General features: G+C 45.1%; 1 protein-coding gene across 5 annotated transcripts in view; it reads left to right on the top strand.

Moving 5' to 3' along the window:
• The window catches only part of LOC125488421 (dystrophin, isoforms A/C/F/G/H-like), a 35,546-nt gene that overhangs the window by 6,597 nt on the left and 4,824 nt on the right, over positions 1-24,125 (top strand). For 2 of the 5 annotated variants that reach the window (XM_048622319.1, XM_048622318.1), the window contains exons 4-18: positions 3,818-4,373; positions 4,754-4,896; positions 5,186-5,417; positions 5,903-6,058; positions 7,168-7,279; positions 7,864-8,005; positions 8,411-8,563; positions 8,997-9,104; positions 9,686-9,817; positions 11,593-11,766; positions 19,483-20,106; positions 20,938-22,026; positions 22,386-22,505; positions 23,146-23,358; positions 23,800-23,982. In XM_048622319.1, the coding sequence (XP_048478276.1) occupies positions 4,016-4,373; positions 4,754-4,896; positions 5,186-5,417; positions 5,903-6,058; positions 7,168-7,279; positions 7,864-8,005; positions 8,411-8,563; positions 8,997-9,104; positions 9,686-9,817; positions 11,593-11,766; positions 19,483-20,106; positions 20,938-22,026; positions 22,386-22,505; positions 23,146-23,358; positions 23,800-23,982 (3,939 nt within the window). In that variant the 5' untranslated portion in view covers positions 3,818-4,015. Of the gene's footprint in view, positions 1-3,817; positions 4,374-4,753; positions 4,897-5,185; positions 5,418-5,902; positions 6,059-6,388; positions 6,843-6,866; positions 6,955-7,167; positions 7,280-7,863; positions 8,006-8,410; positions 8,564-8,996; positions 9,105-9,685; positions 9,818-11,592; positions 11,767-19,482; positions 20,107-20,937; positions 22,027-22,385; positions 22,506-23,145; positions 23,359-23,799; positions 23,983-24,125 lie in introns of those variants that run through there. The other 3 variants (XM_048622322.1, XM_048622320.1, XM_048622321.1) reach the window with 3 other exon arrangements.

Below are 24,125 nucleotides of genomic sequence, written 5' to 3'. Positions count from 1 at the left end.
CAACATCCGCAGTAAATGCATACTGGTATTGTCTCCACTTGATAATGAGACACTGCAGATCCTGTTGTAAATTTGGACCCCGGCACATGAGGTCATTTAAGCTGTATTTTGTTGTTGTGGCTGACGCGGCATTGTACACTACGCGTAGAGGCGAGCTTGTTTTTTTTTTTTTATAAAGTTTATTCATATATTTTTCTTAATTGGTATTAACTACAATTTAGGTCTGCTACACGGAATCATATGTCCAAGTGCAATGTACTCGTTCATAAATTGCTTATACTGTTTCGCAATCTCCGGTTGTTTTTGTAATTTTCTTTCTAATTGGTAAAATTGTGCTACGGCTTTTGTCTTTGATTCGCCCAATTTTTCTTGATAGTCCCTTTTCATAGGTAACCTCACTTCGTATCGGCCATCATCTTTTCTTGTTGTGGATGATTTGTATAGCTCAATACACTCTTGATCTTCTAAGGATAATTTTGATGACTCGGTTATTTCTTCTATCTCCCAAAACGACTGAATATCTTGTAAGTTGTTTAGCATAACATTGCAGTGAAGCGTTTTGACATTCCCACTGAGTATCCAACCGAGCTTAGTTTGTTGCGCAGTCGGCAGATTTGCATTTGTTCTACAAATACCACCCATAAGTATTATTGAGTATACGTCGGCACCTAGTAATATATCTACAGGGCGACTATCATAAAACTCCGGGTCTGCTAACTTGATTTGGTCGAGGTACGACCAGTCTGGTTTTGAAAATGATGAACTTGGTAGATTTCTTATTAATTGATTCATGATGTAGGCGTCGGTTTCAAACTTGAAGTCGCCGACCATTGATGAGCATTCTATGTTTATCAGACCTTTGCATGAACTTTCTTTCGCGCCTATTCCTGAAATGACGCCGACACATCGCTGTCGTGGAATTTTCAAAATCTGAGCTGCATTTTCTGATATAAGGGATGCTTGTGACCCTTGATCCAGGAGTGCTCGCATGGTATGATAGACTCCATTAACTGCTTTTACCTTGATTAGAGCAGTTGCAAGTAAAGTTTCAGAGCATTTATTTTGCGACACGTGTGAACTTTGTACTTGTTCATTCGGTGCATTCACACTTGATTTTGCTTGGTGTGCGTTCGGTGACGTATATGCGCTGTGCAATAATGAATTATGGTCTCTATTGCACTCACGACACCTATTTTCAGAAATGCATGGTTTTCCTGTGTGTCTATGTAGGCAATTTGGACAAATTTCGTTTTGCAGGACCGTCTTTTTCTTGATATAAGCGGGCATGTTCAAAAATGTTGGGCAGAAATATATCCCATGATCATTGGTACTACATATAGGGCACTTGAATATCGTAGTACGCGTAATAGGTATGTGTTGTTTTACCGGTTTAGCGTTCGATACTAGGGCATTGTAATGGTGTGCGGGTTTTTGACTCGCGTGGTATTTTGATACGTTATTGTTGATCAGTGGTTTAGGTGGAGGGTTCTTCTGCTTTGATGTCTCCAAGGTAGTGAATTTAGCCTCTAGGAATTCCATGAAATCAGCTAATTTTGGTAACTCTCTTGGCTGTTTTAGCGATTCCATGTAGTCGTTATATAACTCAACATCTAATTTTTGAGACAACAGGTATACTAGCAATGGATCCCAGGAAGTAATGTCTATTCCCAGGTTCTTGATGGCATTCAATGATTCGTTGGCTGTATCATGTAGTCTCTTGATGTTGCTGATGGATAAATGTTGCACAGTAGGTACATTCATGAGAGTACCGATAAGTGAAGTGAATATGAGCTTCTTGTTGTCATATCGATGCGCAAGGATCTCCCAACAGACAGTATAATTTTCCGAAGAAATATTAAGATGCTGAATTAAACGCTCTGCTTCTCCCTTGATTTTCCCTTTCAAAAACTGCATCTTCTGAGCGTTTGAAAGGGATGGGTTGTTATGGATTGTCTCTGTAAATAAATCCTTGAAGGATACCCATTGCGAATAGTTCCCGTTAAATGATGGTATTTCTATTTTTGGGGTTGACTTTTCGACATGAGCAACTGACCACATTTTCTTGTTAACGGCCTTCTTCATTTTATTGTAATGAGACTCGTACTCGGTGAACTGCTGTTCATATTCTTGGTTAGACCCGCCAAGTTCACTATCTAATTCCCAATGGAGGCTGTCGATAGCTGACCAACGGATCTGCAAGTTGCGTAGCACATCCTCAAACTCCCACTTCTCTGATACTGAGTCGAGGTCAACGCTGGTAACGGTTCTCATAAACGCCTTAAAATTGCTAGCTTGTTTTTTGAGCATATCCTCTGTTTTGCTGCTGGAGCCCCGGGACGTCGTTGGTTGAATCTGATCTTGGGCTTGCCTTGGCGCCACTGACGGGCTAGGCATAAAAGATGGTGGCTTTATAATTGGTGTCCCAAGCTTGTAACTCTGAATAGTCTCCCTGATTTTGATGTATTTATTCTTTACTTGCTCGTATTGTTGAGAAGTAAAGTAATTATGAGATTTATCTTCACATGATAACAAATTGATGTGGTTGTTGTGAAACTCGTTCCAATACTGGTCTAGAGTTTCCAATCGCTTCTGGATGTACTCCGGTGTCTTGCGGTCGGAACTAGCCTTTTTGAAATTAGTGTAGAGTTGATCAATACCCCCTACCACTTGCTCTTGTGTAGCAATAATATCCTCCATCCTCAACATGATGATTTGAGTAGAAGAAGATAAATAGGAAAGATCTTACTTGAATCAGACGTCTCCTGGTTCTGTGTGCACCTTGGTATGCACGCTCGCTGATGTCTTTCCGAGCTCCTTGATAAGCTCAGAAAGTGAATGCTGCTGCTTACTGTATATCTTGTGATACAGTAAGAATCCTCCTTAAGTGGCTGAGAACTACCACGTCACTTCACCGGAAACACTGACACGTATCCAGGTCACACGACGCGTGTTTTAGTCCCGCCTGTTCGGAGGCTCGAAGGACCAATGTTCGGGTACTAGCCGATGATGATAGATCCTAACTAATATTATAAATGCGAAAGTAACTGTGTCTGTCTGTCTGTCTGTCTGTCTGTCTGTCTGTCTGTCTGTTACTCTTTCACGGTAAAACTACTGAACGGATATGAATGAAATTTGGTATACATATGGTCTAGACCCTGAGAAAGAACATAGGCTACTTTTTATCCCGGAATTCCCACGGGAAAACTTTTTAAGGCGAAGCGAAGCTCGCGGGAACAGCTAGTTGTTGATAAATGATAAAACTGTATGTATAAGTTTACCAGAGTTTATTGGGAGAAATAATTACTTGATACTATTTCTAAATGATAATGAGTGACGCGCGACGTGATTGATGTCTACAAACGTACTGAAAGTAAAGCATGCAGTAAGTAAGTAAGCATGAAATTAGGTTAAAGTGTAAAATGATGATGCGGCGAAATGATGTGCTGTTGCTGTGTGCGTGCCTTGCCCGTACACGAACTGTAAACAGATAGATAGATAGATAGATAGAATACACTTTATTTGTACACCAAAACAGAATAATACAATTAACAAAATGTAACTTAATTAGGGTACAAAAGGCGGTCTTATCACTAAAAGCGATCTCTGCCAGACAACCTTTGGATGGAGGGAAACAGAGATTAAGATTGGGTGCAGTGTACATGTTAAATAGGAATATAGATTATTTAATATACTACACACTAACTAAAATATTACAAATAAACACCAAAGCAGTAAACTAAGTATATATTTTATATGCATTACCGACAAAAAGTATATAATAATACCATATGTAACACTATCTAATAATATGTTCCAGGGCAAACCAACGAACAACCAGCTCATCCACCTACGCAACAAGATCCGACAGCTGAAGCAGATAGAACCTCAACTGCAAGAGCTGAGCGCGCAAGCCATAGTGCTACAGACCAAGCCGCTGTCGGCTGCTCACAAGGAAAACATCGACAAGGAAACCAAGAAGCTGCAACAAGAATACCAAGAGACACTGACACTGCTCATGCAGAAAGAACAGGACATCAAACTCGCCCTCAAAAAGCGCCCCGGACAGAAACACGAAGACGACTTCAAGAGCCTACAAGCCAAGATACAGAATATCGAAGCGCAGATTATATCCGAACACGCCATGTACAGTTCAGTTGAAGATATGAAGAAGAAGATCGAGGATTTGAATGGGTTGAAGAAGGAGTTGGAAGACCTGCAAGCGATGTACGACGGGGTTGTCAGAGACAGGAGAGACAAGTACGAGAAGGGAAGTGTAGAGGAGCTGAGCTTCAGGAACAGCCTGGAGAATCTCGTGTTCATGTTCGGAGATACGAAGAATATATTGGACCAGAAGATTGGAAAACTTGAGAAAGGTACGTAAAGATTTTGATAGTTTACAACGAAGACTGTAATAGTTGTTGTTTTAATGCATACAAAGTGCTGTCTCTAGCGGAAACAATCATGAAACATTGAACTTTTTCTTTTACATAAATAGTGAAATCTGTACGACCAGCACGTAATGTGTCGACGTCCCTAACTTGTCCTGAACTGTTGCCTTCACACCTTGTTCCGACCAAGGGCTATCAATGGGCAGTCAGCGACTGACACTGTTCTGATTGGTTTATACTTTTACCCCGATGACAAACTATAGACAAGCTCTAATGTTTATTACCACAAAAAGGAGACTAAAATTATGCCTATAAATTCCACCCTCAAATCCCCATATGACAACAGTATCTTTTGCCCCTTCCAGGCGTGGAGCTAGTGACGTCACTGACCGCGCGAGTGTCGTCGGTGCGTGGGTGGGCGGCGCGTGCGCAGGAGTTTGTCTCAGACCACAGCAGTGTGCCGGTCGGGGACACGGAGAAATTGGAGGCATTGCTGGACCAGAGCAATGTGAGGATTGAACACGTTATTATTATGTATAACCTAACCAACCCCGAAATTCAACACCGAAATTCGAAGCCGATTTTTATTAAATATGGCTAAGAACATTGCATATTTATAAGCCTAAAATTGTCGTCGAAAACTGACGAACTGTGTCTATAAGGAAGGAAACATTAGAAAGTTTACTTTTGGCTGCAGTTCTAAGCTGTAATCGTGACAAAACTCTTGACTCTATATTTCATGAAACATTGATCTACAGAACACAATATTAATGAATTTTCTTTTTTTACCTCCATAGAAACTAGAAGAAGAGAAAGCCGACATAAAAACGAAACTTACCGAAATCGAAACGATAAAGTCCGAAATCCTAGAGGACTGTGCGGAAGAGTTCTCTAGATCTGTCAAGGAGGACACGGGCGAGCTGCAGAGTAAATTCGACGCTGTCAGCGAGCCCGCGTTCCAGCTGAACGAGGGTCTCCGGAGAGGCCTGGAGAAGACGGAGGCGGTCTACAGAATGATGGATGAGATCGGTGTGTTGCATGTATATTCGTGAGAGCTTATTCGCTCCACAAATAACGATATTGCAGATTAGGAGTAGGTATCCTTTATTAGACCCAAATCCTACGTAATCGCATACATTTTAACAAAAATTTAGTTTGTTATAAAGTAGCTAAGTTTTAAAAATTTATTAACAACCACTCGCCTTTTGACTGTTGTAGCTATTTTAGACCTAGCTGAATTGAGTACAAAAATAAGATCTTTGTATCAAATTATAATACAAATAATTGCCCTGCCATACGTTGCTAATGCCGTCTGTTCTATCTACTACTTTGGTTATTAATAATATTCAGTTTGTGATGTAGCAGCTCAGCTGTAGCGTCTGGAACACCGGGGATCGACCACTGGGTGCGCTGACTCTCTGTGCCTTCCCCGAGAGTATTTCCCTAATGGCCCCAACGGTTCGTTGCAAGTTTATTCAAAAAGCTTCAATCTAATCACAAATGTCCTGCCACAGAGGAGTTCCTGTCGTCGATCGAGGCGGCCATGCCGTCGGCGGCGGAGTGCGACATTGCGGACAGCAGCCAGCTGTACCACATGAAGTGCCGCTTCCAGGCGCTCAAGGACCGCTGCGACCAGACCACGGAGCTGTTCCGCGAGGCTAATGAACAAGGTAACGGAGGCATCATCATGCAGCCAGCTGTACCACATGAAGTGCCGCTTCCAGGCGCTCAAGGACCGCTGCGACCAGACCACGGAGCTGTTCCGCGAGGCTAATGAACAAGGTAACGGAGGCATCATCATGCAGCCAGCTGTACCACATGAAGTGCCGCTTCCAGGCGCTCAAGGACCGCTGCGACCAGACCACGGAGCTGTTCCGCGAGGCTAATGAACAAGGTAACGGAGGCATCATCATGCAGCCAGCTGTACCACATGAAGTGCCGCTTCCAGGCGCTCAAGGACCGCTGCGACCAGACCACGGAGCTGTTTCGCGAGGCTAATGAACAAGGTAACGGAGGCATCATCATGCAGCCAGCTGTACCACATGAAGTGCCGCTTCCAGGCGCTCAAGGACCGCTGCGACCAGACCACGGAGCTGTTCCGCGAGGCTAATGAACAAGGTAACGGAGGCATCATCATGCAGCCAGCTGTACCACATGAAGTGCCGCTTCCAGGCGCTCAAGGACCGCTGCGACCAGACCACGGAGCTGTTCCGCGAGGCTAATGAACAAGGTAACGGAGGCATCATCATGCAGCCAGCTGTACCACATGAAGTGCCGCTTCCAGGCGCTCAAGGACCGCTGCGACCAGACCACGGAGCTGTTCCGCGAGGCTAATGAACAAGGTAACGGAGGCATCATCATGCAGCCAGCTGTACCACATGAAGTGCCGCTTCCAGGCGCTCAAGGACCGCTGCGACCAGACCACGGAGCTGTTCCGCGAGGCTAATGAACAAGGTAACGGAGGCATCATCATGCAGCCAGCTGTACCACATGAAGTGCCGCTTCCAGGCGCTCAAGGACCGCTGCGACCAGACCACGGAGCTGTTTCGCGAGGCTAATGAACAAGGTAACGGAGGCATCATCATGCAGCCAGCTGTACCAAGTCAACTCAAGGTTAATTTATGTTTTTATCAAATTAATATGAAACGCAGACAGGAATTTCCAAAATTCGTCCGAGCGAAGCTCTGATAAATCAAGAGCTAACCACTTTCTCTGTCCCGGCCTTTCTTTCTGTTTCCCACTATCTTCATAATGATTCTCATGTCTTGTTTGTTCACAGGCAATGACATGCTACTGTCCGCGTCGCCGCCGCCGCCGCAGCTGGCGCGGCGCCTCACGCAGCTCAACGCCGGCTGGACGCGCGTCACGCCGCTCGTGTACGAGAGATACAAGTACGGATGGAGCTACTATACAGGGTGTTGTAAAGGGGGACAGTAAACGTATTTTGCAAATTTTGCAAAAGACGTTTACAATGCTCGAATGTGACGCCTTTGTCACCCCATTTTGGCATACTTGGTCTTTGCAACACACCTCGTAACTCGTTCGTATCGTTTTACAAATATTTCGGTTGAGATATGAATTGCGCCCCTGTATGTGTGTTCAAATTGATTCTATGGATAAATAGGTAAATGTCGTACTTGTCACAAGCTTTTGTTACCGTTATTGTTAGAGTGCGTTGCAGATTAGTGTGCATGTCTGATGCTGGCTGCAACACGAGAATGGCCCTATGGTATTCGCTTATGCTAGCAGTGTTTTAAGCTTCTTTTAGTGGAAACTAGCACAGTTTCAGATAAGCAAACTTATCTCACTCCGACTTTAGCTAACCACGCCACGGCACGCTTCACTGGCTGCCCTGTGCATATTCTTAGTCTCAAACCACGTTCTTTCTCTTCTGTTTTGAATCTGCCACCCCTACGCCCCACTGTCCTCAATCTTCACAACCAAGCCCCATATGTTGATACGAGGTCTTCCCCAGGATCCTAGCAGAAGCATGGCTGGAGTCTGGCGAGCTGCGGTCGTGGCTGACGCGCGAGGCGGCGTGGCTGCAGGGGCTGGGCCGCCTGCTGGCCCGCCCGCCCCGCGCCGCCGACGCCGAGGAGTACACCACGCTGCTCACTGTGAGTACACGCTCCTCACTGAGTACACAAGACAGATGGTGAACATTTAACAGGATTAGTCAGTCTAGTTTAAACAGCCTGCAGTCTGATAAATAAAATGACTGACTGCACTTGGAGGGTTTTATAGACGCTTCACAAAAACCACCTTTATATGCCTTTATATCTCGATGCTAACTTGACTTGTCTCCCTTAGGACCTGTCCTATGGCACTCCAGAGGTGCACAGGGTCTCTCTCTACTAACGTCCGCCTTGTCCGCATCGTCGGCTATATTTATAGCCTCGCCCTAGCCAAGTCCAGCGGCTCGTAGCTCGCTTTCAACGCTTCTTCGGCACGTTTGGACAGGGCGTCCACCGGATCGCTTGCCATTTGGTGTACAATGTCCTAACTTGACTTGTTTCCCGCAGGACCTGGAAAGTTACCTGGCGAAGCGCAGCAGCGGGCAGTGGGAGCGCATCGAGGACGTGGCGCGGCAGCTCATAGCGGCGCAGATCATGCCCGCCGCGCTGCAGGCCGACACCCGCCGCCTGCGCGCCGCCTGGGCGCAGCTGCAGCCGCAGGTACACGCGTCCTCTAGTGTCCTCATGTGTCCACAGCACCGCCGCGCTGCAGGCCGACACCCGCCGCCTGCGCGCCGCCTGGGCGCAGCTGCAGCCGCAGGTACACGCGTCCTCTAGTGTCCTCATGTGTCCACAGCACCGCCGCGCTGCAGGCCGACACCCGCCGCCTGCGCGCCGCCTGGGCGCAGCTGCAGCCGCAGGTACACGCGTCCTCTAGTGTCCTCATGTGTCCAGCAGCAGTTTCGAACCTATGGTTGTATCCCCAATTCCCCATTTTTGTTTGTCTAAATAACGGCCCTAAGAATAAAGAAGTATCGTTACATAGTTACTTCCTCCCAAATTTGTTATACTTTGCCTTTACCATCAGTGACCATTCCGCTGTTCCCCTTATACCTTCCTCCCAGTGTGTAACCCCTCCCCCCCTCCCCCGCAGGTGTCGGAGCGGCTGGCGCTGCTGGAGGCGGCGGCGGCGGAGGCGCACGCGGCTGAGAGTAAACTGGATGAAGTGAGGCGCTGGCTGCAGGCGCCGCCCACTGATGAGGTTAGTGAGTGCCTGTCCAGTTACACACTTCAAGGCTAGGTATCTTCATCAGTGACTTGTAGGGCAAGTACGGGGCGCTATTAAGACGTGACAAAAGTTCTCCGTCGCGCTCGTTCTTGAGGCTGCGCGATGTGGGTGAGCGCGACGGAGAACTTTTGTCACGTCTTAAATGCGCCCCGTGCTAGCCCTGGTCCTAATACACATGTATAATTATCAAGTAGCTTTTCCGTAAGGTAGTTGATGAGGTATAAAAGGTATAAAGGGTTAAAAAGGCTAATAGTAAGCCGAAAGATGTAGAAAAAAGTGGTGTGGCGGGCTGAGTCACCCACTTTCTTCACTATATCTCTTTTTTACGTCCGTGTAGACGGCTCCTTTATTTAAAGGTAGATTTGATGCGGTGTGCCTGAGGGTACCATCTTGGGTCCCACACTTTTGCTTATATACTTGCTCATATTTTACTGTATTTTTTTGCGCTGTCTCATTCTTAGACACACACTTCTTCACATTATTTTCTTTCATATCTAACTATCCTAAGACGAGTCCCAAAAATCCGCAAACCTACCAAAAAATCTATCTTCCAGGCCGTGCTAGCATCGGAGCTGGCCGCCCACCGTCAGACGCTGACGGAACTAGAGGCACTCGCGACCGCGCACCGCGCCGCCGGCCGCACTGAGGCCGCCGAGCACCTGGCGACCCAGGCGCACTCGCTCACGGTGAGTGACTCACTCGCGCCTCACCCGCAGGACCGAGCCCGCCGAGCACCTGGCGACCCAGGCGCACTCGCTCACGGTGAGTGACTCACTCGCGCCTCACCCGCAGGACCGAGCCCGCCGAGCACCTGGCGACCCAGGCGCACTCGCTCACGGTGAGTGACTCACTCGCGCCTCACCCGCAGGACCGAGCCCGCCGAGCACCTGGCGACCCAGGCGCACTCGCTCACGGTGAGTGACTCACTCGCGCCTCACCCGCAGGACCGAGCCCGCCGAGCACCTGGCGACCCAGGCGCACTCGCTCACGGTGAGTGACTCACTCGCGCCTCACCCGCAGGACCGAGCCCGCCGAGCACCTGGCGACCCAGGCGCACTCGCTCACGGTGAGTGACTCACTCGCGCCTCACCCGCAGAGACAGCTGAAGGGCTAGTACGGGGCGCATTTAAGACGTGACGTTTCCATCGCCCTCACTTACATCGCGCAGCCTCAAGAGCGAACGCGACAGAGAACTTTTGTCACGTCTTAATAGCGCCCCGTGCTACAGGGCCTGGACGCTCTCGCGTCAGCAGCCAGAGACACGCAGACAACATCAATCAGAAGACAACAGTTGTGCATTGCTAGATTTGAGCCTATCTTATCAGATTTTACCTTTCAGATTTGGTTTATCCGTTTAATTTCTTATGGAGCCTCCTCGTGTGACGTATTAACTGTACCTTATAGGTTCGGCGCATCCTGAGCTGTCACCGGCTGACAACTAACTGACTGGCTATTCCTTTCACCATCGTGACAAATCCTAGCTCTAGCCCTAGTGGTGGTGTATCACGGACTCGCTAAGACGAACATTTTTTATGTGTCGAAGGTTTGTAACTTTGAATACACAAAACTTAATAAACATGTAAAACAGTCAGGTATACCTACAGCTATGGTTGATTGTGCTTAGCAGTTTATTTGAATCGATATTGTAATTTGGTATTCATAAAGAATGCTCGTTAAATCGCTCGGAGGGAAACTTTCCCCGCCTTTATTAAAACGCTTGAAATCAATACACTTCTTGAACATTGTGTACTGTTAACGGTTGAAGTTTTACAAAGTTTACTTAAATTACTTGAACTTTGTTAATAGCTTGAAGCTTAGTACGCGGTTTGTGTGAATAAAAATATACTTCCAAAGTTTAAGTCACATCGATTTACGTTCGTCCAACAGCATTATGTCCACCTTTTGTACACTTATGTCATATGTGTGCAATATAGTTTAAATTTTTTTATATCCAATCGGTATTTGTATCTCGCTTCTCAGAGATAAATCCATTCGCCTTCTTTCCCTTGATTCAATGAAGATTCAAAGAGACTTCGTATGGTGTGAAAACATTATTCCTTCCAGCTGTCCGCGCTGCTCGGGTCAGATAATACGGCGTAGATAAACTATACTATATCGCGATTCGCTATAAATACGGTCATGTGATTATGTGATTGGTGGTACATTAAACAAGTTTATCTACGTCGATAACGGACCCGTGCCGCGGGGCCTGCAGGGCTACTACGAAAATCGAACGAACGAACGAACAAGAGCTGTCATGCAGTTGGTAAGCCTAATACAACGAGGTATAGTCGTGGTTATCGCTGCATATTTGTTCTTCCGAAGTTTCGGAGCGCTGTGCTAACCTCAGCTCTATCTCGTTGTACTAAGCGTGCCGATTGCGTGACAATTCTTGTTCGTTTGTTCGTCGATTTAGAGAGTGAACCCCCTGTATCACACTAACTAGCCCTTCCTTCACCAGCGAGCGCTGTCAGCCCTAGACACGTCGTCGCCCGCGCCGCTGACCCCCGCGTGCATCGCGCCGCGCCTGCAGGCCGCCTGGGACAGCCTGGCGCGGGTGCAGGCCGCGCTGCCGCAGCTGGCGCTCACCGGGGCCCGGCCCGACCCTGTGAGGGATACCCTGAGGGACTGTCTCGTGAGTATACGCATCAGAAGGGCATCCAGCGACGTACGGTCAGGGGAAGAGAAACTTGAACCCCCTCTCATAGTAACAATGCTTACGCCAAGGTTGTCTGGAAGAGATCGCTATAAGCGATAAGACCGCCTTTTGTACCCTAGTTAAGTGTTTATATGTAAAATTGTTAATTGTTTCTTATTTATTTAAGAAAAACTTACAGCACAATTTGATGGTATAACAATAGGATGACCAGTAAAAGGCCTTTTACAAGTTTCCACTGATCTTGGTGTACAAATAAAGAGTACTCTATCTATCTATCTGCTCCTGAGTGGGGTAAGGTTTCTCTGTCCCTTACATATTTTTATAGTGAGGGTTTTTACACAATTCTCTTTCAGCTAGCACTATTTATTTAATAACTATCTAACTATCTTCTTCTAATTAACTATCATCTTCGTTCTCTCATACATAATTATGATCCAATTTCTGAAGTAATCCAGAGAATCCTCGAGCATAGGTATCTTTTTAACACCTAATGATATAAATAGTCAGAATAATGTTCTCCAACAGTTATAGATTACCGAGTTGTGTGCGGCAGAGTAGAATCATTGATTACATTATAATATACAGTGCTCAGTAGCCGGGCCGCTAACCCAGATATTCAATACGACACGCTTCACTGCTGCCGGCGACATGTCACCGAGTATACATGTTCGCATTACGCACCAATGTTTGATCAAATGTTCACACGTACTGTTTACAGATTCATTTTCAACCTAGCCACAAGGGACCTTTCCCTATAATGGTTCGTTTGCTTAATTCTAACTAGGTTACCTACTATTATATTAAAACTGGTTAAAATTTATTTTCCAATCCTTTATTTCGCCGATACAAACAATAACCTTCCGATATGTATGAATGATTTGTACAATCATTGATCCAGCATTGATTCAATGACTCCAAGCAACATTATAGACTTACTTGTACTGTAGTGATTGTGACTCGGAATAGACTAGTACTATGTGCGTATTGTGTTGTGTTGGTCAAAGAGATCCAAATTAACCATGAATGTACATAAAAGTGATTCGAGATCCAAATTAACCATGAATGAACATAAAAGTGATTCGATGAATAACAATAACTGTGTAAGCTATGTAGTATTATGTGTAATATTATTTAACTTAACGTATGTTCCTAACTCTCACCTATATGGCTAGCTAGCTATGTAATTGATTGCACCTTCCTTAACCAGATCTATTATTTATTTTTGTTTGAAAAAATATATTATGCTTTGATTGCGTTTTCAAGAGAGATAGGACACCATTGCATACTGTGCTATTGATATATGTATATTTAATCCAATAAAAGTGCAGATAAAATGTCACGAGGGATTAGCGTCGCGTGCTCATACGGACTAGTTGAGGGGATTCTGCGATGCCATTTCTATTGTACTGTAACTATCATTGTCAAGATCTACGAGGTAACTGATTTAAATGGATGAGGCATGTTAAATGGTCTTGCAAAAGCATTAACTAATCATAGGTTGTTTGCAAGAGATCGCTTTATGCGTTACGACCGCCTTTTGTACTCTTATTAAGTTTGTAATTTGTTTATTTTATTATTATTATTATTATTTTATTATTATTTAACTCTTTATTGCACAAATATTACTAATAAAAGTACAAAGGGTGGACTTAATGCTAAGAGCATTTTCTGCCAGTCAACCCGCAGGAGGTACAGAGATAAAAAGTACGGGTGTGCAAAAACGGAAAAAAAAAAGATCAGTATGATTGTGAAGTGCCTAAATAAAAATAATACCTAACCCTAAAACTAAGTAAATAAATATATATGACCCTATACCTAGTAATACTAAAATACTACCTATACAAAATATATATATAAATATAAATATATATATAAATATAAATATATACATATAAATATACATATATATATATATTAAATATATAAAAACAGGGGGTACAAGAAAAACTGCCTAATTAATCTGTCCCAACTTGCTGAGGTAGTGAGCACGAACCATAGACTTGAAGAGCGGTCGAGAAGGGGCTTTCCTGATTGACTCAGGGAGATCATTCCACAGACGGACTGCCGTGACGGAGAAAGAATTAAGCATGAAACCAGACCGATGTAAGGGTAAAGATAGTAAAAGGTTATGAGAAGAGCGGAGGTGCCTGTTATGGGTATCGGAAAGAAAGTTAAACATAGATTTTAAGTAAGAAGGAGAATTTGGTTCATGAAGGATCGAAAAGAGAAGACAAAGAATTCGTAAATTCCGTCTATCCCGAATAGGGAGCCATTTTAGTTTGGCGCGGTAACCTGACACATGATCGTATTTACGGAGACCGAAAATGAAACGTATGCAGGTGTTCTGCAAACGTTCCAGCTTATTAAGAAGTGCTTCAGTCAGGTCCAAGTAACACACGTCAGCGTAATCTAAAATGGGCAAGAGCAGAGACATTGCCAATGAACGTTTGGTCTGGAAAGGAAGAAAGTTTTTAAGTGGAAGAAGAGAATGCAGAGAAGCAAAAATCCGACGAGACACGCTGTTGACCTGTGGCACCCAACTTAAATTTTCGTCAATGGTCACTCCGAGGTCTTTGACTGTTGATGAAAAAGGTATGTTGCATCCGTCGAACACCAGAGGGGCTGAATTAAGGTCATGGTTAGAGATAAGTTGAGAGCTACCGACAATGATTGCCTGGCATTTCACAGGGTTTACCAAAATACCGAAACGGTTGGACCAGTCAAGGATACTGTTAAGGTCCCCATTTAGTTGATTAATGGCAGACACAAGGTCTTCAGGTTTCACTTGACAGTAGAGTTGCAAATCGTCGGCATATAGATGGTAGGAACAAAGAAGACTTGAAGATACTAAATCAATAAAGATAGAAAAAAGTAATGGAGAGAGAATACCGCCTTGAGGAACGCCAGCAGACAAATCGGACCAGTCGGATAATACCGAGCAGCTACGAATCGCTTGCTGGCGACCCCGAAGATAAGAGGAGAACCAGCTAACAGCGGCGGGAGAGATCTGAGATTTTACTAGGACGGCTAGCAGAAGGTCATGATCCACGGCGTTGAAGGCATTGCTGAAGTCAATAAGGACCAGCACGGTAATCATCCGATTCTCCATACCAGACCTTATGTCTTCTGTGACTTTTAGCAATGCAGTAGTGGTGCTATGCCCCGCACGAAAACCAGACTGGTACGGATTAAGTAAACCACCATTGCAGAGAAACGCAGTGAGTTGTCGGTGAACAATCGACTCGAGGACTTTGGAAAGGAAGGGTAAAATTGAGATGGGACGGTAATGGTTGAGAGATGAAGGATTGGAAATTTTGGGGAGAGGGATAACGTAGGCTTTACGCCATAAATCGGGAAAATTACCGGAGTCAAGAGAATGGTTTATGATGTGGGTGATAGCAGGGAGAAGGATGTCAAGAAGATTGGTCACCATAATGCGCCCTATGTTGTCATGACCAACCGCCTTAGATTTAATAGACAATATAATTTTTCTGATCTCTTCAGGTGATGCCGGTGCGAAAATAAAGGAATCTATGTCTGGTGTGGGCATATTATGAATAAGATTTAAAGTTAAATTTTTGGTGTGAGAGTCAAGAGTTAGCGAAGATGCAAAGTGATTATTGAGAGTGTTAATATCGAAAGGAATTTGGTTATCTAGTTTAGGAGGCTTGCCCACGCCCAGAGACCTGAGGAATTTCCAGGTACCTGCAGGTGAAGATAATTCGAGTTGCTCTGCGATATATCGGCGTTTGGCGTTCCTACACATCTGATTACACCGATTCCTGGCAACCTTGCAAGCTGACCAGTTTTCCTCAGTGCGCGATATCTTGTACCTGCGAAAAGCTCTATCTCTCCTAACCATGAACTTCCGGATGGTTTCATTGATCCAAGGGGTAGGTCGATGTTTCAGCTTAACAGGACGTACAGGAGCATGCGTATCAAATAGTTTTATGACATTACTGCAGAGAAACGCAACCTTCTCATTGATATCGGGCAAGTCCTGCATGTCACTCCATTGGATTTGCGTGGCGTCGGATCTAAGCCTCTCAGCATCCAACTTCGAGAAGTTTCGTTGAAGTAGCACCACGGGCTTTGCCTTAGGAATTCGTAAACGATACGAACAGAAAATTAAATCATGTTTGGAAAAACCTGGAGCAAGATGTTGTCCGTGGCGAGCTACTAAAGAGTCATCTGAAGTAAGAATAAGGTCGATTAGAGTGTCGGTCGTGGAAGAGTGATGAGTGGCCGACAACGGCAGAAATTTGAGGTTAACTGATTCGACAACTGAAAGTAATTTGCGGGTTCGAGAATCAGGAACAAGTAAATCAGTATTAAAATCACCCATGATTATATGATGAGAATAGTTAGAGATAACATTTTCAAGGACGGTTTCAATCGAAAGGAAGTAATCATTACCTGGAGGGCAATAACATACTCCAAGTAGAACCTTGACACCAAGATTAAGCTCAAGGAAAAGATATTCCGCAGGAGCGTTACTGGAAGTCGGGGACTGGGCAATTACGGAGAAAGGAATATCGCTCTTCAAGTATATGGCCACCCCACCACCCGATCTACCCACGCGGTCGTTGCGAACCAGGACATAACCAGGGAGGCAATACGCATGAGAAGACAGAGTGGGTACTAACCAGCTCTCTGATACTAAAATTGCGTCCACCATACCTGATTCAAAAGTGCTAAGGAGCTCATTGTAGTGTTTGGGAATGCTTTGAGCATTAATATGGCAGACATTAAAATTTTTGGCAATAGGGGAAAATTCATTGTTTATGATGTCACTAAGACATAGCCCATCACTATCAGCGCTTAGAAAAGAAACAGATGAATTAGCTGAAACGAATGAATCGTCATCAGACCCATCGTTAGGCATGTATAAAATAATATGATTGCAATTTATAAATAAATAAAATATCTATAACAATATTATATAAATAAAATAATACAATAAATGTTTATATAACGATACACTAACAAACAAAAAAACTTATCAAAAAGCACAGATAAAAACTACCTGCACGATCCTGCTGGCAAAAAGGCAAAAAAAAACAAACAAAAAAGGAAATTAAATACAGACTAGACGCTCAGAATAACGATAATTTGTAACATTGAATTACGATAAACATATTATATAAAAGTTTCTGAACGCAAAAAGTATTCACAGATTAAAAAGTACATTTGGTTTGACATTTCAATTCACTGTGGTTGGTTTGACATTTGACATACGGAAAAAAAAGCTTGACAAGTTGAAAAACATAAAAACTCTAATAAAAAAAGTTAAAACATTCGAGAACGGTCCGCACAATCTACACAATATATTAAAATACCTTCAATACGAAGAATTATGGTGCAGAAAATGAAAAGGAGGCGCACGCTATTGGAATCAACGCTTATCCTTCTGAGCGGCGGCGGCCTTACTCCTGGTAGTGGGCGCGGGCTGCGCTGCCGATGATTTGGGAGCCGATGACTGTGTTGGAGTCACAACTCTGGATGAAGCTGGCTTTGGGGCGGGCTTGGAGCCGGGCGGCTTGTGTGCCGGGGCGGCGGGCGCCACTGCCGGGTGCTTGCTGCACAGCTCGTTTAACTCCAGCTCAGACACAATCTTCACTCGACTACTGTCTGGAAGTTGCACAAATATTGCTCCGTTTCTCGTCCAGCAGGCTCTGATCCCGAAATGCTTACGGGCCCGAATGAATATGTGCTGCCGCGTCCGCGTCAGAAATTCGCGAATGACGATGGGACTGGCCTTCAGATGCTTCTTGGTATCCCAAACTTGCGACCTGAGCGATGGATTGGAAAACCTCACCAGTATCGGCCTAGGCTTCAGTGGATCCAGAACACCACCAATTCTGACACACTGGGAGATCGCAGAACGGTTAAAGTCAGTCAGGCCTAGCTTGGAGACTATGGTGTGTGATACCAGTGCTGCAGGGTCCTCCTCTTTCTCCTCCTTGATGCCGGTGAACAGGAGAGCATTGTGACGACTCTGGCTATCCATTTCATCGACGTGTCTTGCCAGGCCAGCTATCTGCTCATGCATCAGCCGAAGAATGGGCATTACCGAGTCCTTGAAAATGATGAAGTCCCTGGATAGGTCTTCCAGCTCTGGCTTCAAAGGCGTGTTGGAGGACTGCAGCTTCCTCTCAAACTCATCCATCCTGGTACCAATCATTCTCTCCATGTCTCTTTGCTGCTCCAAAAGTTCTTGTGTGGTGACCATAGTGACAGTTGTCAATGTAAATAATCTGATAGGTAGGTACTATGCCAGCAGGTAGGTGCAGTTGTACTATTACTGCATATAATTGCCAGAAAACAATTATTCACTGATAATGTATATGTTAATTATCGGAAAATATTAAAAATACTTTGTTGTATATGTTATAATACAATTAAAGCAATTATTAATTAATAAAGTATTGTTGTTTATTTATTTGCAACTACCCGAAAGATTATTGGTGTACTAATAATGAGTTATTACGACCGAATGGCGTATTGGTTAGTGAGTGAGTGAGTTATTATACTAAGCCGAAGGTCCCGGGTTCGATTCCTGGCTGGGGCAGATATTTGTTTAAACACAGATATTTGTTCTCGGGTCTTGGATGTGCCCGTAAAATGGCAATAGGCCCGTCCCTTATTACATTGGGACTAACATAACACTCTGGCGAAAAGTGGGTGCAGCAATGCACCTCTGCCTACCTCGCAAGGGAGTACATTAGTACAAGGCGTGAGTGCGTGTTTTTTGTTTTTAATAATGAGTGTCAAACTTTACTGTAAACACGTAAACCTCTGTTATGTAACGCGCAAAATTTCCATAAGTACTCGTAACGATAAATTCCATCAGAAATAACTTTCGAATTATGCAAGCATTTCCAAAATCGGATCAGGAAACTCAGAGATAACAACATCACAAACTGACAAAAACACATTATGACTTAAGTTAATGAATGAAATGAAACTATTTTTAGGATTCACTGACATAGTAACGCGTGCTTTGTTAATTAGGTATTATCAAATAAAAATAGCACAATAACTGTCTGTTTTATATGAAAATGCCATCATAAAGCACTATCAGTTGCATCTTCGTGGCTGGATGTCGGTTCAGCGCACTGTAGGTACTTACAGGTACTTGTAGGTACTGGCGGCGACCGCAGGTTCAACAATACGCAATACTATAGTCACGGACGAATATCCATCTCAAATAGACCACTCGGTGGCTTCAGTCGGGATATTGTTTGTTGTGTAGTTCCGAATGCTAAACGTTAACGTAAAATATAAATTGTTAAATAAACTAGAGTTGTTACCGAATAATACCATATTTTTTCTTTAAAATGGTGTCTGATGTGTAAAGTACATATCTAATACGTTCATAGTTAATATCCTCCGTCTGTTTTGTCAAATATATTTAAAAAAAATTAGTAAATATGAATTGGGATTCGTGGTATGTGGTGGTGGTGCTGTCGTTGGCGCTCTACAAGTGGCTTGTGAGACTTTATTAATATCTTAACAATACAGTTATACCTAGCTTATGTGAGCAACTACCTACACTATTATGTCAAAACTCCACCAGACGTTATCATTAAATCGGCCTATAATAAATTGACTCGAGTTACCGCGCGTATAAGATAAAAATGAGTTCAAAATCGTAGAAGCGAAATTGAAATGAATATTGTATACTTGCAGAGGTTCTACCGCACGCTCAGCGAGATCAAATCCGAAGTGGAAGGCATCATCAAGTCCGGACGCAAGATGGTCGAAGAAAAATCCGTGCCTGAACCTCAAGAGTTCTCCAAAAAAATCGACTCTCTGAAGGAACTTTACAACAAACTCGGCGCGCAGATCACCGAATCGAAAACGAAACTCGAAAGCGCTTTGATCACAGCGCGGGAGATACAGAACGACCTGCAGTCATTGACCAGCTGGCTCGACGGCCTCGACGCCAACATGGGCAAGCAGACGCTCGAGCTAGAGATGTCTCGCATGCAGGCGATAAGAGACAAGCTCAACGCCAATCACGTGGAGTTCAGCCGCCACTGCGACGCGGCTCATTTGGCTGACTTACGTGAGCAGATCGACGCCGTCAACCGGCGCTGGGACCACCTCAAGAAGCACGGAGTCTCTAAACCCCTAGACCTGACCTCCGTGCAGAAGTATCTAGCTGATGTAGACGCTCAGCTAGACGGTGAAGTGACCCCCGAGAAGTTAAGGGATATGGAGAGGGAATTGCGGGCGCAAGCCAAGGACATCGAGGCGCTGGATAATAAGGCGGTGCATAAGCAGTGGGAGAATATACTGACGAAGATCGCGGTAAGTGTGTTAGATAATGGTATGTTAGTTCTGTAGCTAGTTATTTTTTTACTAGTAGAAGTTAATTTAAATTCAATATAATTATAATTCAGTATATATATAAACAGACGACAGTGTTTGGACGAGGAAATCCGGTAATTGTGTTTTAGGGCGCTCTTTTGGAGAGACCTACATATTATGTCCACCTGGCCTGCAATCGCGTAATTATTAACTGATAATGAAATAAGCTTCATTGAACATGAAACAAATTCCGTACGTATAAGTTTGATTGTGAATCATTGCTAAATTCATTGGGTTCTACATTACAAGTGGTGTGTGACCATTGGATCATTGGAAATAATAATACATTAGTAAAATGCTTTAGAATGTAAGTCACTGTGTATAAGATGCACGTAGCATAGACAACATACTCCGGACAAGGTAAGTGTCGCCTGCGGCGTCGTTGTGTGTATATCGTGTTGTAGCCGTGTGACCCTAGTGTGAGTCTAATCTACTAAACTGTAACAACGAGACATGGCAACCCAGAGGAGACCTGGAGAACTAAACGAATGCGCTGTGACTGTAAATACATGTACATAAACATTGCGACTTGGTGTTGGTGTAAACTGTTGTGTGAATACGAGCTTTACCACTCACGGCATACGGGCCATTACCCATCGGCCGCGGACACATTGGCATCACGCTTCAGATCATTCGCCATCAAAATTCAGCGCTTTCTCATACCACGGGACGGACATCACTAACATGTAAATAAACCTAACGGCTTGTTCAGTGTGCGGTTTGGACGTAAAAAACTAAACCAGACCCTGAGTGGAGTGTCGTTGGTTGCAGACGGCCCGGCCGGCGTACGCCGAGGTCACCGACACGGTGCGGCGACGTGTGGAGAGCCCCGTCGACCGCAACAACGACTATAAGAAGTCGAAGATCCCTCTGGCCGTGCGCAGCCCCGCGCCCATCCGCCGCGAGCTCACCCGGGGCCAGCGCTCCCGGACGCCCTCGCTGGAGCGAGCCCCCGCGCCCCCCAGCCCCGCCAGCACCCGGTCCGTCGACTCGCTCACTCCCGCGCCAGTAGACAAGGACAGCAGCACCTTCAACCTGCTGCAGGACAGCGAGCTCTTCACGCAGATCAACAACAACAAGATCGAGCCAAAGCCGCCCCTGCCGCCCGCCAACAAACCAAGTTCTCTACACGTTGTGGCCGTCAAGGAACACGAGATAGTCAAATCAACTGTCAACGAAAACAGGGATGAATACAAAACTGAGACAGTGGAGACAGTGATGCAGTTTATACCACAGACGGTGGAGACTGTAGATATAGTCGACGACGATTCTGACGACGAAACGAAACAGAAACGACCCTCAGTGGACCTGGGGAACGAGCCGAAGACCTTCGTCGTACAAGTGACGACGCTAGAGCAACGCATGAAACCGCAACTCGGCATTCTGAAGCGCAAGCATTCGTCTCCAGACGAGAAACAGAAAGTGATGAAAGTGACCATAGATTCTGTCCCGGATATCATTCCTTCTGCAGAAATCCACGACGAGTCTATGAAGACCCCCCCGCCCACGCCAGCGGGTGAAGAAGACCAGGACAACCCTCTGGACATGGCGGAGAAACAGAAGGAGGCTCACCAGAACTTGAGGATGGATGAAGTGAATGAGTACCGTATTCTGGACGAAGTGCCCAAGGACCAGGCGGCCTTGCCCGAGCCCTCCGCGACAGAAGCGGCTAGCGATGCCAATGTCAATACCACACCAGCTGATAAAACTAAACACAAAGATGAAGAAATTCTAGATTCTGCTGATGTAAAAACGGATGAGGAAGCTAAAGTAGACGATGACGCAGAAATATCTAGAAAGAAATCCAATGGAGTGGGAGAGGAAGAAGTCATTTACACTGAAGTGCAGGAATCTTCCGAGGTACATAGTTTTAGATTTGATAATAATTTAGTATGTCTGACAGTGGTTAGCTGACGACGATGAAAGATTATAACCTTTAGCTCCAATTTCGCCATAGTCGGTGAGATGCATAGAGGTGATCGTAACCAGGGAAGGTTTCATCAATTATTCGTCATCTCCATATTAAATTCTTGACAGATGTGTCAAGAGTTAACCAATAATCCCTGGTTATGCTCTAACCCACAATGGCGAAATAAATTTGGCACTTGAAATTGTAGACTATATTACTTTCGAATTAACTTTACTATTTGGCATATAAGTCTTTTGTCTTGTTTTGAACCTCAAACTGATGATGATGATGATGATGCCGATGCCTACAGGGCCGCGAGTCCCCGCAGGGCGCGCCTCTGTCCACGTCCACGCCGCTCAAGCACTCGGCGCAGGTCGTCGCCGTGTCGCCCAAGATCGGCGCCCGGGAGAACAAGGAAGAACAGGATAAGGTAACTTCTGACATTTAGACTGGAGGAACTTTATGTCCATTTAAAAGAATGATAAACTTTCACAAGTTTATTAATTAAAATATACAATTGAGGTTAAATGATAGCGCGAGTGCGTGCTTGCCGCGGTACGTGGTAGCTAGTCTGGCGGCCTCATTCGCCGCTCGCTCAGGCATCTGACGCGCTCCCCGCGTCCCGCGCCCGCTCCCCGCTAACAGGCTTGTCCATAGACTTTTAGGTTTTATATCTGCTCCTCAGGTCTTAGGTGACGCGTGGGCAAAAGGAGGAAGTTGTGGCTCCGTAATATAAGAGAATGGACGGGAGTGGCCAGCGTAGAACAGCTGGTGCGATTGGCGAAGAATAGAGAGGAGTATGCAGAGCTAATCGCCAACCTCCAGTAGTGGAGAGGCACTCGAAGAAGAAGAAGGTCCAATATTGTATCCGCCAAACGTGGAGAGAGATTATGGCAAAAACACGCCAGTCTTAGAGGCGGTCCATGTTCTGCAGACTCAACTATGGGTCAATCCAACAGATGCATTCATATCGCACCCATCGATCTTTAGAACGCAGCAATATTCAATTTTATTAACCGTACAGAGATAAAGTACCTAACTAATGATTTTAAAATACTCACTGTTTTCAGTCTAAATCAGAAGACAGCAAGCCCCGCAAGTCCCCACCCAGCCCGCTGCCGAAGCTGGCCCTGCCCGCGGCCCCCGCGGCCCCCGCGACCCCCGCGACCCCCGCGTCCCCCGCGACCCCGACGACCCCGGGCAGTCCGGGGGGCAATAGCACCCCAGGGAGAGAGAGGCTTACTAGTGTCGACAAGTACCAGAAGACTGAAGACTTTGATGAGGTAAAACTAATTATATAATAACAGGATTTTTGCTCCTGAATGAGTTGTTTTATGTTGTTACTGAATCAACATTGATTATTAGTGACTTATACTCAAGTTGTGTACATGATTATTGAGTAAACATGAAGAATATGTCAGCTAATGACACATGACATTATCAGCTGTCATGACACTACTGGTGGCGTATATACCTGCACTACCTACCATTTCAACATCCTACATCCTACTAATATAATAAATGCTAGAGTTTGTGAGTATGTGTGTATTTGTGTATGTTTGTTACCTCTTCACGTCAAAACGGCTGAACCGATTTTAACGAAATTTGGTATAGAGTTAGCTAAGACCCTGGATTAACACATAGGCTACTTTTTATCCCGGTATTCCCACGGGAATACTTAAGAAACTTAACACTTTCTTAACACTGAAATCTTCCCCTTCCAGCTGTCCCCCCTGCCCGACTCCCCCGGCACGCCATCCCTCCTCTCCGAGGCCTTCCAGTCGTCATGTTCTGTGGAGCTGGCGGCGTGGGAGGCGGCGGCGGCGGCGCTGGCGCGGCGCATGGGCGTCGTGGCGCTCACCGTGCGCGGCGTGGCCAGCGAGCGCGACCCCGCCAAGCGACTCGAGGTACGTGTTGTATTTATTTATTTATTTACAGAAATAGACACACCAACAGCACATTGGATAAAAAGTTTTTCAGACACAGTATATGTTGCTTATCCTATCCATGCACCAATTATAGGTGTGCAACAGCATTCAAAATGTTATCT

This window comes from Plutella xylostella, chromosome 7 (assembly GCF_932276165.1).
Source record: "Plutella xylostella chromosome 7, ilPluXylo3.1, whole genome shotgun sequence".
NCBI classification, from domain to species: domain Eukaryota; kingdom Metazoa; phylum Arthropoda; class Insecta; order Lepidoptera; family Plutellidae; genus Plutella; species Plutella xylostella.
Note: the sequence above shows the minus strand (reverse complement) of the source record. Positions and strands in the feature narration are given on the sequence as shown.